At 45.8% G+C, this 15805-nt stretch overlaps 1 protein-coding gene across 1 annotated transcript; it reads right to left on the bottom strand.

Annotated features, from left to right (window-relative positions):
- Positions 1-119: 119 nt before the first annotated feature.
- khnyn (KH and NYN domain containing) lies at positions 120-14472 on the bottom strand. Its single transcript, XM_079490763.1, has 9 exons — positions 14094-14472; positions 12629-12940; positions 10613-10747; positions 7113-9193; positions 5877-6007; positions 4060-4156; positions 2902-3009; positions 2246-2347; positions 120-1485 (listed from the first exon to the last, which is right to left on the bottom strand). The coding sequence occupies exons 2-9, from the start codon at positions 12926-12928 to the stop codon at positions 1020-1022; spliced, it is 3420 nt and encodes a 1139-aa protein (XP_079346889.1). The 5' UTR covers positions 12929-12940; positions 14094-14472; the 3' UTR covers positions 120-1019.
- Between the last annotated feature and the right edge of the window lie 1333 nt (positions 14473-15805).

The following is a 15805-nucleotide window of genomic DNA, read 5'->3' as shown; positions in this document are numbered from 1 at the left end:
GTAGAAATACAATAAATAAAAATCGTATAAAAAACTGAATTAAGATACATCTCTTTCTGGTCCTCATTGCAAATATCAAGATACTTTGAGGACAAAATCTCTTGACAAGTAAAAAAAAAAACAAAAAAACAGAGAGAGAAAGAAAAAGTGTTTAGAAGTTATTATAGTATTTTATTAAAAAAAACATGAAAATGAGGTGTGGCTGCCAATTGCCAAAGCCTTTAAGTATTGAACAGTGCTTTAACCCATTAAAACCGAGAATTTTAGATTTTAACCACTTTAACCATTAAAGTTCTGAAAGCTAAAAACCATTAAAGTTCTGAAAGCTAAAAACACAGAAAACATTGCCAACAAATATTCTTCAGAGAGATTTTTGATTGTATATTTTTGAGGATCTTTTTTTAAATTACTTCCAAACATAACAGAAGTATGCACTATGCAGTATTTAAATACTTCAATGTTTCTTCTACCAGGAACATTTTCCCTCACTTGCTGCCAACACCCGCCATCTGGTGGCTGAATTGTGTACTCCAAAGCTGACACACGTTCATTCGGAAGGAAAAATCATTGTCAATGAGATTTTCTATTGACAATATCTGTAGAGGGCGTAGTGGAGTAACTAAAACATATTTTTTTCTTCCGGTGAAAAACAATTATTTTCTGGCCAAAAAGTGCAATTTATACATGTGGTGGGGGGCCTTAAGGAAGTCCTTACAGCTTAGGAAATTTGCACCGGGTGAAAAATGGATTATAAAATCGTGGGATAAAAAACAACTGTCCTGATCATTCATAACCTCCCCATGTTAGTAGTCGATCGATCAACTTAGCCTCAGGTTGTGCTTCCAATGCAATTATATATATATATTTTTTTAATTTTGAGATCTTTTTAACACAAACAATAAAAAATATATAATTCCTCTTTCAGTCAATTAGTTTCCACTGGTTTCACAAGCAATCGCTTGATTTCGGCATCATCCCTGGTTGTCATTGGCTGGGTAAATCCCCCACCCTTATCATATCTACTCCTCCTGTTCCTCCAGGATGAGATAGGACAGCGAGTTGACGTCCGTCTCCCACGGGTGACTCTGCAGCACCAGAGTGACCATGCTGTCCTGACCAGGGAACACCTGACAGAGGCTCTCCCTGAGCCTGGCTGTCTCCTCTGGGCTCCTGTCCGTCAGCCCCGGGCCGGAACCTCCAGACCCATGGGTCTGCTGCCTGGAAGGCTGATGATGACTGGATCCCGCTGGCCCCGCCCTGCTCAGGCCTCCTCTCCCCCTCCCCCCTCGGCTCCCCTGCCGGGCCGCCGCCCTGCTGCTGCCGCCACTGACCTCTGCCGCCGCAGCGCCCTCATTTGTTGTCGCGCCCCATTGCGTTCGGTCGCGGAAGTGCAGGACCTCGGTCTGCGAGCGCGGGGTTCTGGCGGTGGCGAATGGGAAGGGGGAGGCGGTGCCGGCGAACGAATGGCTGCCAGGATCCGCTGGTCTGGGGGGAGAATTACAATTTAGGCATTTAGCCGACACTCTTAATCCAGAGCTATTTACAGTAAGCAAGAATAACACATGGCAATACATCAAATACATAGAATTAGTCATCAAGGATCATAAGCAAGCTAAGACCCTAACTTCCGTCTATAACAGTCGAATGTCTGTACAATGAAACTATGAGTATTCACTATAGAGTGCTATGTCTACATAATATGCTATCTAAATGATATAAGTTTAGCCTTTGCATACATGCAAGCATTGTAAGGTTGTCGAGGCTAGGGCAAGTGGTACGGCAAGTGCTGCGGGCTAAGATGGAGTCTGAAGAGGTGGGTTTTCAGACTAGAATGAGATAATTTTGTTTCATTATAATGTTTTATGTCGTATTATGTATTCGTATATGTGCTAATAAAAACAACAACAAATAGGGGATACGGTGAGCATGACAAATAAAGAGTGTCTGCTTTTGTTAAAGTGCGGAAATTGAAGGGTCAAGTAGGGAAGATAACAAAAAAGAACAGGTAAAAAGCCTGTTTGTGGCCTGGGCCATGGCTCAGTGGTCCAGGCCCCTTGGCTGGTAATCCAGTCTAGCAGTGTGCCGCGGGTTCGACTCCCGATCCCGACGGACTTTACTGCCTGTCTTCCTCCCATCTCTCTCCCCATTTCCTGTCAGCCTACTGTCTGTCCCTCCATAAAAAATATAAAATAAAGGCGAAAGCCACAAAAAAAAGCCTGTTTGTGTGTGTGTGTGTTCCTAACACCTGTTCTGTGAGCGTAGGAAGTCATCCAGATGTGGTCCGCCTCTTCCCAGTGGGTCATCTGGCACCATGAAGTGGTCACCAACAAATGTGTACTGAAGAAGCCTGGTAGAACATCATCATCATCATCATCATAAGAACAGAAGAATAGCCCCTCTAAATACTTAGTAGCCAATTATTTGGATCCTTTTTTTTCTCCCAAATTAGTTATGCCAATTAATTAATTAATTCATTATTATTTCGTATTATTATTTTAATGGCTTTTATGGATTGTGGCAAGAGACACGAAAATGAGAGTAAAGAGGTCCTAGAACTGTGATTCAAGCCCGGGAGGGTGTTGGCAATGGGCCCCGCCCCATCATGATGACAGCCACACTTAACCCAGAAAGCATCTGTGGCGTGCCATTATAGATTTTATACTTTCTTCTGGGATGCCCTTGTACAAAATATTTTGAGATGGAGGGTCGGCAGCCAGATGCATCATTTGGGGGTCCTGGACTAAAGGACCCCCAAATAAAAACATATTTTTATTCCTTTCAGATTTAGAAGACATTTTGTAGAATGGGCCTCAGGAGGTCTTAATGGGAAAATCTGACAGAAAACCATCCTGACAGTGGATTGAGTTTTTAACTGCCATTTAACTGCGTCTCAGTCTCTACCTCTTCTTGATGATGTCCCTCCATACGGGGGACTCGTCTAGGAGGTCTCGGAGGTTGTCATTCGTTACAATCACGCCGTCCGTCTTCTGGGCCAACTGTAGCATGAATCTACCGGGAGAGGAGGGGAGGGGGGTTGAACAACTGTAGCATGAATCTACCGGGAGAGGAGAGGGGAGAGGTTGAACAACTGTAGCATGAATCTACCGGGAGAGGAGAGGGGAGGGGGGTTGAACAACTGTAGCATGAATCTACCGGGAGAGGAGAGGGGAGGGGGGTTGAACAACTGTAGCATGAATCTACCGGGAGAGGAGGGGGGTTGAATAACTGTAGCATGAATCTACCGGGAGAGGAGAGGGGAGGGGGGTTGAACAACTGTAGCATGAATCTACCGGGAGAGGAGAGGGGAGGGGGGTTGAACAACTGTAGCATGAATCTACCGGGAGAGGAGAGGGGAGGGGGGTTGAACAACTGTAGCATGAATCTACCGGGAGAGGAGAGGGGAGGGGGGTTGAACAACTGTAGCATGAATCTACTAGGAGAGGAGAGGGGAGGGGGGTTGAACAACTGTAGCATGAATCTACCAGGAGAGGAGAGGAGAGGGGAGGGGGGTTGAACAACTGTAGCATGAATCTACCGGGAGAGGGGAGGGGAGGGGGGTTTTACAAAGTAGGAGAGTATGTATTCTATTTATTCTCGGGGTGATTGTCTTGTCTTGATAGGACTAACAATATACAACAGATATGTGCTGTTTTAAACGGTATTTGCTGTATTTTGGGATGTGGATGGGCCGTGGGAGGTGTGTGGCGGGCATTGAGGTCTATTCTGAGGGAAGGAACATGTATTTTACCTTGCAGATCAAATTTGGTTGCATCTGGGGCAATCCATTTCCCAAATGTATTTTTACATTAAATGGCTGCAAACATTACATTTCCATTTTCAGCTTTTTATAATATTGCTATGGAAATAAATGTCACACGGGGCAACAGAAAATCCTCAAATGAATGGGATTGGCTTACTTTTAACCACTTTCGCACAGCGGCCATTTCTCCATTTTTGTGACATGAGAGCAAAATGGTCGCTGTGTAACTATTGTCAAGTCAGCTACAAGCTTTTGTTGTCCTGCATCTCTGAGGTGAGCCAACCAACTAACCAACCAACCTGTCATCATAAGAGTTGATCCTCTTGCCCTGGACCTCTCTGGAGGGAGTGTATGAGAGCAGGCCCAGATCCTGTAGAGTGGACATGAAGTGCTGCTCTGGAGGCAGGCAAAAAAACATAAAAATACAAACGTGACTTGTGGATATGTTTTGGACATATTTGACCATGGTCCCACTGGGCTCTATACCAGGTCCGCTAGTATTTCCCTCGACACCAAATCTTGTAGCTGAAAATAGCAAATCTATAAGCTCACAACACATCGCAAGTTCGCAACACAACATGTTTACCGAATGTTTGCCCCCAGAATAGGGACACGGGGGATCATGTGGTTAAAGGGCCATGCAGCTATCAATACACATCATAGTCTACTCACATCTTCATTTCGAGCACAATTTCCGTTAATGGCTTTACTTTTTCTTATTTTATAATAGGTTTTCCCCATCGTCTTCAACAACTGAGTCAATGTCACTGCCAGGTTAAGAAGTTGTGGACGTTTGGATTTTGTTTGTACACCAATCTTTTCTCCATCGACAATTCTTGGCTGATTGGTCCAGCCTATTGTCTCGGTCCGTCTGCAACAGGAAGTCTTGACAGGAACTCTGACCAGAGGTCAAGCGAGGCCTTCCCCTACTCGAGAGGAAATTGGCTCCCGTCTCCTTTTAACCTGTCACAGCAGGTCACCAAAGACAATAGGCTGCTGGACCGATCAGGACTTGTCCCGGGGTCAACTGCTACAGGTACAGTAGACCTGAATTCCAATACCCAAAATGTTGGCCACTCGCACACTCCAGCATGGTGGGTGTTACGGTGAAATTGGTGACCTGCTGAAATATGTGACAATTGTCACATAATGACAGTGTCCGAATGTAAATCATTTCAGTTTGTTTATTAGCAAAGTTCAACCTAGCTGTATTTAGGCCACATATATTAAAGACCTCCATGTAAGTTATGTGAAGATAGTCACATACTTTCGGCAGGACACCAATTTCACCGTAACACAGCCATGCTGGAGTGACCAGGTGTTATGTGAGTGAGCGAGTGACCGGGATTTGGGGTATTGGAATTTGCCCTAGGTGTTCTTGACACCATCAACATGACAGCTGACAGTGCATGTTTCCCAGGTCTGCCATGGAGTGCTAAGCATGCGCTATAAATAACGACTATTATATCGTTCACCGTTGTACGTTTGTGTGAACTCTGCCATCAACTTGACTTAGAAGGATTTGCCCCCCTTATAGTTATAGTGCCGTTTGTAAATACCGTTTGTAAAATCGAAGATGCAAATAGAATGTAATCCATTCCTAATGGATGAAGCCTTGGCCTGGAAGAGAGGTCATCAGGTGGTCTCCAACCTTCTTAGAGTGTTTCAACCCTCAACCACTACACTCTCCAGTTGGTCAGCAGTGATTGGCCATGTCACTGCCCCTCTCCTCCAGGCTTCCAGCTATAGACAAGGCGCAACCAGCACAGGGAGAGAGGGCCACACCTGGCCAACAGGGAAGTGAGAAACCTGCCGCCCAGGTGCAGCAAACCAGTGCTGACCACACCCCAGTGACCGCCGCGCCCAGGGCACCCCCCCGCAGACCCGCCCACTGTCCTTTCTCTCCTGCCAGAATGAACAGGAAGCTCTCTCTGCCTTGTGCGTTCTTGGGGGATAGCAGGCACCGAGAGGTCTCTAGGACTATGGTTTGCCTCCTGCCTAGTGTCCTCCTACGTCTCACCAGACTGTTCGTCTGTGCGGTGTGCATGTATCCGTCCTTGTCCACACTTACTCTGGTGTATTTGAATCAAGGGAGTAAATGGCCCTGAAATGTTACCTTTGAGCCTGGGGTCTCTCTTTTGTCTCCACTGCGGCACAAAGGTGCTGATGCGACGGTGGCCTCCATTCCAGAAGTGTTGCACGGCCAGGGCGATCCCTCTGCAGGAGAAGAAATGACCCAGTCCATGGCTGGAAGGATCGATACAATTTATTTAGACAATCCTGGTCAGGGCTGGGCGATATAGTATATAAAACAACAGTCAGTGATGTGAAAATCCAACTAATGCTTCAGAAAGGTTGTGGTTTTCAATCTGTCTTTCAAACAGTGTGTAAACTGGGACAACATAATCTCTATTCATTGGTGCGCTCACACAGGCAGATGCAAAGATACAGTCTACCATTCATTGTCAATGGAAGCCAGCAACGTGAAGAGCTACATCCAACGTTTGTAGCAGCTGCAAAAGATACAAAACTACAAAAGCTACAAATTGAAGCTGAGCTGGGTTCAACTTCCAGATGCAAACCTGCAAAGCTACAACTGTAGTGTAGCTGCATTTTTTGTATTCCCCCTCCCCGCTTTTTTTTACCCTGTTCTGACTGATAAAAACGTTTCCAACGTTGCCATTATTTCCATTCCACTGCATATAAATAATGCCTAGGTTGTTTTTTCAAAATCCCCGGCCCCCACGCCTCCGACACAAATCACTACGGACGCACGCTAGATGACGTCAACAACCGTGTGAGCAACAGATATACAAAGCGACAGCGACAAATATGCTGTGATCTTTGCATATGCCTCGTGTGAACGCAACATATCTGTTGTTAATTTCCCACCAAAAAGTTTTCACAACATGTTTTCAGACATTTTCAAAATGCGAGCTTGTAGATCTTGTTTGCTCTTTGTCATACAACAAGTACATACGTCAAATATCAGCAAGTAAGTTTTGTCCATTTCTTTTCTAAGCCATTAGCTGGCCAGAACACAATCAAAGGCAAATTTAGGAACTGAAACATAGGACAAACCACAATAATAACCATATTGCTATGAAAGTTAATAAATAAAGTTATGTGTGTCAGATAGAAATGTGTGTGTAATCAAATGTGTAATCAAATACAGAATTGTGTGATCATTTTGTGCAAGTCCCATCCTTTAATGTGGCACTTATATTTGGAGAAAGACTGTCATACGGACAAAAGTATAAAAACTTTGTTGAGTCGAGTAATTTATTAATTTTGGAAATGACACCCATGCTATGCCATTTCGCATCAACATACCGTATATTAGCTCCCTTACCTCATGGCTACGTTGCTCCCATCAATGATGATCATCCTCAGGGCGGGGTTCCCAGGCTCGTCGGTAAGCTGAAGGTCAAAGGGCAACTGCAGGCCCTCCAGGAAGCGCTGTTCGCCCGTCACCACGGCCCCTGACGAGGTGGCAGGGAAACCCCGAACGTCCCTCTGCCTGGCGGTGGGGGGCGAGTGGCTCCCGGCGCGGGCTGGGGGCTGGACAGGATGAGACGCTGGGTGGACATACTGGGGCACCTGGGGCGGTTGTTGCTGCTTCTGGGGGTGGGTGGGTGTCTGGGGGTTTGAGAGGAAGCTGGAGACTGGGTTGTGGGCAAGGCGGGGGACCGTTTTGGGGGAGCTGGTGGCTTCGGGTCTTGGTTTGGGGTGATTGCTGAAGTGGGAGTCCGCGGCAGTGGGATAGGTGGGCTGGGGAGGTCCCCTGATCTCAGGCAGCATGTCAGAAGGATGGGGATTTGAGTGCTGGTGGTGGTGGCGGTTGGTCGGTAAGACCAACGCATTTGCTGAAGCACGCTGTGAGGTCGCGTCAATGTTCCATGGAAGGAAATGTGGCTCCGAGTCAGGTAAGCCTCCACCGAGCACCTCCAGCCTTCTCCTCTGATCTATTTTCTTTTCATTCCCATCTTCCAGGATCTTTCTTTCTACCTTATTTCCTCCCGACGCCTCATTTGCTCTTCCTCTTTCGTCCTCTCTTGTTCCAGCTCTTCTTCCCTCTCTTTCCAGCACCCCATCGTCCACCTCCGTGGGCCCCTCTCTCTCCGTCTCAGACCTGGAGGTTTCCGTTTCTTTGACACTGTCTCTCTGCAGCTCCAGTAGCAGCTGGTGAGTGGTGAGGTCTGGCCACATGCTGTAGACCTCAATTACCCTCTCCTCTGTGTACCCACAGCTGGCCGCAGCTCGCTTCAACACCTCCAGGACGAAATCTTCCTGTTCTTCTTGCTTTTTGCGGTCCCCCTCCTGTCTCTTGCTCTCTTCTGGAGAGCCGTCCTTCCCTCCGAGTTCCTCTCCCACTCTGTTGATTGCTGTCGGGTTCCCTCCATGACTCATCTTATGACCCTTGTCTTCCGGCTCTGTGTGCTCCGTCTCGCTGGGCAGGTTTGTGTCATCGTTGTGATGCTTTCTGACAATGTGCCCATTCTTTAATTCGGGTGCTGAATCTGGGTCACTTTGATCCCGGTCGCTGCGGTCCTGCTCCTGTTGTACCAGGTCCAGAATCTGCGAGGCCTCTTTGGGCCCCGTCCGGGCAATGACACGCCTTACCACGGCCTCTGTGTACCCCATGGCTGTGAAGAACATCAACAGCAGCCCAAACTCCTTCCTGCTTCCCACGGACAGCAACAGCTCTCCGTCATCTTCCTCTCCCCGATCTTCCATGACGTCCAACCTCCCCCCTTCCTCCGGCTGACCTTCCTCCCCCACCTCTTGCGGAGAGCCCACCCGGCGGTCCTCGGCACCGCCTGCCCTCCCTGGGACACCTGCGGAGGTGTGTAAAGGATGGGGGTAGGGATCTGCGGTGGCGGTTGCTGATGCTGCCGTTAGCGGCGGCCCACCGGTCTTTCTGCCTCCCCGCGTGTCAGTACCTGAATGAAGTGGAGAGGAAGATGGCACCTGCCGGGGAACGCCCCCAAAATGTTTCACATTGTTAAGGTCCCGTTTACACACATCCCGCCTTTCATTCAGCTCTCCGCCTAATCTGTCGGCCACAGTCCCGTCTTTAAGCGTTAGCTGTTGGAAGTCACTTTGGACGTCTCTGTGGTTCTCTCTCCCTGCAGCAGAGTCCTCGGGACTAGAGACTGACCCGAGCCCAGAGTCCCTCACCAAATCCAGCAGGGTCTCCTTCACAGACCCCGGCAGTACCAGAAGGTCCAGGGTGTGCCGGTCCTCCCATCTTTCGACCAGGGACTTGAAGGCCCGCCGTGAGTCCAGGAACTCGCCCAAAGCCCTGTCCCCGACCTCGGGCGTCCTGTCCTGGATACCCTTGTACCTCTCCACCAGGTCTGTGATGAGAGAGTAGGCCTGCACCACGGGCTCCGTCAGGCCTGAAATCAGCAGGCAGCCCGGAGAACCGATCTGAGTTGTGGAAAGAGATAACCCATTAAGACCTGAGGCCGATTCTACAATGTCTTCTAATTCCTAGCAGTTTTCTGAAAAACCCATGTTTCTAAATCAGTGGTACTCAAACATTTTCATATCAAGGAACCCCATCTCAAAATAATTTGTTCCGGGGACTCCCAGAAGCAAAGATTTGAGTTAAAAATGTTCACTTTAAAAATATATAATATATTCATACATTTTTCGGGATTAGCAGCGGCACAAAGTGACGTGCTATGAGCTTCATTTAACCGTTAAATGAAGAAACTGTGGCTGGTGTGTTGTCCTGTTGTTATGATTATATGATTAGGAGGACTGGCATATATCTGCTTGACCAGTAAATAGATGAACTCTCATCTGGATCAGCACATAGTACACTGACTGGCCATGGATCAGTATGTGCTTATACCATTTAGACCCGAGGTCGATTCTACAAAATGTCTTCTAAATCCTGACAGTTTTCTGAAAAACCTATGTTTCTATGTCAGTGATTCTCAAACTATATCATGTCAAGGACCCCATAAATGATATGTAATTGGCCGCTGACCCCCATCTGAAAATATGTTGTTTCAGGGACAAAGAGAAAGAATATATATTCAAAGATTTATTGCGCCACATTTTCGCAAGATTACCTTACTACCTTACTACTTTCATCGGGACAGACACATTGTCTGTCCTGATGAAGGTCGAATAGACCGGAACGTTGAATAAAGAGCAACATTTTTGGCAAGTTTTCTGACAGTGTGCGGGACCCTTCTTTGTTTTTCAAAGATACCCTTTTAAGTATGCTTTATTGCCCTACGCACCTGTCAATAGCCTTGAGGTGTGCATCGGCCTTTTGCTAAAAAGTTGTAAATAAGCTACCATGACACTTTTTAAACTGAAAGGGAAAGTTACGGTCTGCTGTCAAAGTGCTAGTCGCTAAACCACGCAACCATATTTACAATATGAAATCCATGCATCTGTCACTTGAACAACACTGGAATTACCTGCAGCAGTAGGTGAGTAATACATTGTATCTGTGTTGGACGTACCACAACCGACGTTGGTTGTGGTTTCAGTGGCTGAGCTACTAACAAACGTCCTCCTGTTGCTAAACGACCTCTTGCTGTACTCTGTGTACTAGTGTAGCTTTGCATCTTTGTATCTTTTGCATCTGCCCCCATGTGAAGCAGCATAACATTGTGGCAGAGTAGAAATGTCCGTATGCTCTTTCTCACAGTCAGTTGATTCTTCATATCCATATGAGTGAAACGGCCGGGATGATTTGCTTTTCTATCACAGTTCGTATGAGGCGATCTAAAATCCCCCTATGGGGATTACAATGCAAATAAAAAGTACATGAACGCGTGTACACGTCAGACTTCGGTGCTCTATTACACTGCTTCCCATGCTTACCACTATATGTGCAGAGGTGGTTTTCATCAGGCAGTCCATGAACAGCCCTCTGGCTCCACAGAAGACACAATGAAGGACCTCGGGGTAGGACACCTCCTGCTGTTGTTCCTGGTTCACCACTCCTTTCACAAACAACTGTCACACAAATATAGTATGAAATGTAAGGCTTTGATTTTTATTTACTTATTAATGAAAGTGCTGTACATGTAGTTATAGGCTAGGACAGATTGTTGGTTTTATGCTTTGCTGTACAACGGTGTCTTATATAGCAATAAAGATCATTTTTTTCAATGCCCAAAATAGTCTTGAACGTGGTGACAAACAGGTTTAAAAACGTGTGAAACACAACAATAGTGGAAGACAGCTAAGCATAATCCACAAAATGATGAATGATAATTAACATTAAATTACTTTATAGGGAAGCTATAAGAAATGTCTAACAGTCTTTCAGTATGTCGCAGAAAATATCTCAGTCTCAGTATGTCACATCTTATATTATCATTATTAAATCCAAGCACCGCTGTGTGTGTGTTTCTGTCCACATCCGCATAGAGCAAAGCGCCTCCTCACAACGCCACAACGCACGGACAGCCTCACGGAACCTAGCGCCGCACAGCCCTGTCCTCCAACCTCAATCTGCCCCGCATTACACACGCCAAACATTCTAACAATCATCTTAATTAAATTAATTTGCGTCAAAAACAACTCATCTCCCCGGAAATCAGTGTCACCAGTGTCACCAGTGAAATGCATTTTGGGACGGACACTGATTAATACTGGGACACAGTTTTCCGCGCAACATCTGTTTCGACACCACACTGTCCGCTCCCTCCTCTACCACCTCCTTCGCCGTGCCGTACACATGAGCTACATGCACGCTGAAAGCCTGGACACTGACAACGACAGGCTACAGCCCTGCGCGCACACAGCGTGGCTGCGTGACACACTGAACAGCTCCATCATAACGGAATGCTTATCTGTCGGGGACTCGGGTGGCCAAATGGAGACGTTTTCTTAACCGCCTACTGTTAGCACGCAACAACAACAGGGTTTAACTCCACCCGGACGGGGCATTGCCTTGGCAACAGTTACACTACTGTGCACTTTTATATCTGTTGGATCATAACATATGAATACTATAATCCGGAAGACACATCCCGTGCCGTCGGAACAACACAATGACAAAAATACATAGACGGATGCAATGACCAACGCTGGCTCAGTAGCTCACGAACGACACATTCCGGGCAGAATATCACCACCAAATTTACATCACACATCAATGGTGTACTTATGATTGTACTGCAGCATTTTCTTGCAAAATAAACTAGCCTACTAATTAGCCTACTGTTGTGCCCAACCCAACTTCCCAAGACCATCTAAACAATTCCCCCCCTATCAGTAATGTGATCTATTACATCACATTACCCACACTGAACATCATTTGCTGTTCATATATTCAGAACGGGTAAGGACTAGTATTATAAACTCATGAACTTTGTCTACCATTTTAAAATGAACAGTCAAGGGTTGCAAACTCTTTTATAAGTAGAGCAGAGTTGAATAACAACAAATACACACCACCCAAGTGTAGCTGATAGCCTGATACTGATATCGCTAAAGAGAGCCAGGGGTTACCACCAAGGTCTCAGAGGCACATGCCCGTCGGGCAAGTACAGGTCATATTATTCTACTTGCCCAAAGGTCATGCCTACTACCCTATGCCAGTCGGGTGCCTACATAGCTATGAATATGGCTATGGCTTCACACTTGTTATTTTATATTTTTAAGTGTAGCAACAGTGAAAACAGCACATTATTTTATAGGTAATTATATTACATAGACCAGAAGACTCTGGCCACATTCAGGTGTTCAGAGACAGATATCTCGTGGTGCGTTTATAGACAGTTGCGTCCCCTATCAAATGAGCAGTGACGGCAAACTCCACCTGCCCGAAAGTTTAATTTACCTGCCGGGGCCAGGTGGGCAAGTGTCAATGCCTGTCAGAGCTCTTACTTTGGCCTCCGTCACATTGCTGCTCGGTCCTCTCAGTTTCAGCCACATCTGCCCGTTGTTACTGTGGGGCAGCCCCTCTGCATCGTCCACGTCTGCTCCGATGCCGAAGGCCACCCTGAAGATCCTCTCCACGGAGCCGTGGAGTGACATCAGGGACCCTCGCAGCATCCCGGCACACGCAAAGTCATCCTCCACCTCCCGTTCTCCTCCTCCTCCTCTCCCATATTCAATACTTCGCCCATCTTCTTCTCTGCCTTGCTTAGAGAGCGCTGGCAGGACCCTCACTGTACCACAGGCCATGCCCTGGATGTCCTGAGAGAGAGCGAGAGGATGGGGTTGAGAGAGGGGAGGGGAGAAAGGGGTAGAGAGAGATATAGAGAGGGTGGGGGTTTACGGGTAGAGGGAGAGGCAAAAACAGTTAGAGAGAAAGAGGTATAGATAGAGGAGGTATAGACGAGGAGACACATACTTCCCACAGATTACAATCACCCACAGAGATTTCCTAAACATGACTAATGGCAAAAACCTCCCATATCTGCTGGGTGAAGTACAACAATGTGCAAACACAGCAGCAAGACTCGTGAGCTGCTGTGATAGGAGTAGGATATCAAATGGAACACAACCACCCCTAAAGACTAATCATTGTGTGTGTATTCCTCCACTCTCTGCATCGAGTGATCTTCTTGGTACTGATTTATTGGAGATTCTGACTTTCAATTCTACATACATTTTGTTTTGATTGTATTGTTCCACTTTTTGCTTTAGCAATGTAAACGTATGTTTTCTCATGCCAATAAACTTTTAAAGTCCATTGAATTGAATTGAATATAGATAGAGGTATAGAGACTAGAGAGGGAGGGGGTAGATAGAGAGACAGAGCACATAAAGGGGCAGAGGGGGAGGGGTAAAAGCCAAAAGGGGAAAGTGAGAAAGGGAATTCCAGAGAAAGAGAAAGAGAGAGAGAGCACTGACTGCAGCTAGATTCGTGAGCTGCTGCTGCTGCGATCAAATGGAACACAACCACCATAAAGAGTAAAAACTACTAACCATTGTGTGTATTCCTGCACTATCTGCATCGAGTGATCTCGGTACATAAAAAGTGATTTATTGGATATTCTGACTTTCAATTGCGCACGCACGCACGCGCAAACAAACACACACACACACACACACACACACACACACACAGTATTGTTCCACTTTTTGCTTTGGCAATGTAAGCGTATGTTTTCTCATGCCAATAAAGTCCTTTGAATTTAATTGTCTGCCGTTTTACCAACAGGCCTGTGTTTACAGTGTTTGTTGTTGTCTTATCATCTGGACAACGGCGAAATGATTCCGCATCAACCTGTGTCCCTTCATGTGAATAAACAGTATGTTTATCATAGATGTACTGAAGCCATACAGCCGTTTAAACCAATAACGTAAACACAGCTGTGTTGTGTTATTCACTTTGTTTACTTACGTCATCCGTCTAGTCCTTGTTGTTGTGATAAGTTTAGCTTCCAGACAGACACTACGCAGCTCAGGGAATTATATTATGTCCAAAGAAGTTCCGAGACATTTAGTTACAATCATAATAAAGATCTAAAATAAAAACTACAACCAACTAAGCGACTAGCGTTTAAAAAAATAAAATAACATCATTGTCCGTTTACACTGAAAAAGCTGTCATAATCGAGGCACGGTTAGAGAGGATTCAGAGGAAGGAAGGAGTGTTCGGTCGCTTCGGAGACAAAAACGAAACCAAACTCAGTGTGAGCGAGTTTGTTGTTTTGAGGAGCCCCGCCTACCTGCGACATGGAGACCGAACGAACGGTCGCTAAGTCCACTAGTGCTAATTACAATATACAACTCTATACAGTCTAACAGCCCATATAGGGGTTTATAACCCGGGTTATAAATGTATAGTACGGTGACTACGGTCTATAAAATCACCACAGCACACTGGTAGGTTCAAATAAGGGCAAAACAAACATGCAAGACCATAAGGGGAATTCCAATGACGTCATGATGATGAAGATGAACCGTTTCGTAATAACAATTCTTCCCCACCGCCGCCGGCCCGCCGCCACTAAAGAGTGATGCACTGTCACTTCAAAATGTCTTGTTGTTAATTTGTAACTGACTGTCACTAGTTGTGTGGCCAAATACGGACTAACCTACAAATTAAGTGTTCTCAAAGTTGTCAGGCTGAGCCCCCAATTTCATTAAGTACCCCCGGTACTAATTAAAGCATTTTGAAATTTCGATTCCATCCACAAATAGCCGAGCTTGTAGTGCGGCTATTTTCACAATGTTTGCTTCTTTCTTGTAATATTTGAAAATTTGGCCAATTGTTATTAAAAAGGTCTTGGAGATTAGATTGTAACTTTAGAAATGTGCAGATACCATGTGTATATAGGCTACACTTTTACTGTACAACCGTTTGTTGTACTGTTGAGTGAGAAAACAATGTTGCACATTAAAGCTAATCATCTGGGGACCCCCCACAAATAATTTGGCCCTTGGGGACCCCCAGTTTAATTGGGAACCACTGGCCTATAATATGACTATCAATTAGTAGCATATTGGTATTCTGATTTTGTGCACAGTTAAAGCGCACAACACCGTTGATTATTCAGATACCTTTAATATTGCAATGGTCATTTATTAGTTGAGTAGTCAAAAAAAGTCAAAAATACTGGTCCAGGGACCAGGGTTGTCCACCAGAGGGTGGTGCTGATCAACTAGACTATGACTTGTTCAGAACAGCCTTCCCGGTACATTATAAAGAGTTTGCTTTACAAGCTGCTATCCGTAGGTTTCAATTCACCACGTCCTACCCGGGATGTGAAATTCTGCAGCTTCGAGAGAGGTCTAAACGTTTCAGTGGAAAACTCAGAGTAGGGAGGGAGACAACCTCCCACCACAAGCCAAATTGGATGAACTTCATGGGGGGGGAAGTGGCAAAAAATAATATATATTTTTGTATTCATTTGAATTTTATATGATACTTATAGTTTATTCTTTATTTTTATTCATAACAATTAGTTCCGGATTGAAGCTTTAACACCATCCTCACACTGTGTGTGTGTGTGTGTGTGTGTGTGTGGGGGGGGGGGGGGGGGGGGGGGTGCATGTGCTCTTGGGTTGAGGTCACACTATCAAGTACAAGTTTTGGTAGAATAGAAGGGG

The sequence above is a fragment of the Electrona antarctica genome (genome assembly GCF_951216825.1).
Source record: "Electrona antarctica genome assembly, chromosome: 21".
Classification (NCBI taxonomy): Eukaryota; Metazoa; Chordata; class Actinopteri; order Myctophiformes; family Myctophidae; genus Electrona; species Electrona antarctica.
The sequence above is the reverse complement of the archived record's forward strand: the minus strand, read 5'-3'. Positions and strand labels throughout refer to the sequence as shown.

Coding starts and splice junctions, on each gene's coding strand:
- khnyn (XM_079490763.1), bottom strand. CDS start 12,928: ATGGCCTGTGGTACAGTGAGGGTCCTGCCAGCGCTCTCTAAGCAAGGC. Junction 6,008..7,112: donor GGGAGCAACGTAGCCATGAG/GTAAGGGAGCTA, acceptor CGATCCTTCCAG/CCATGGACTGGGTCATTTCT. Junction 1,486..2,245: donor TTCCTACGCTCACAGAACAG/GTGTTAGGAACA, acceptor TTCTCCCCCCAG/ACCAGCGGATCCTGGCAGCC.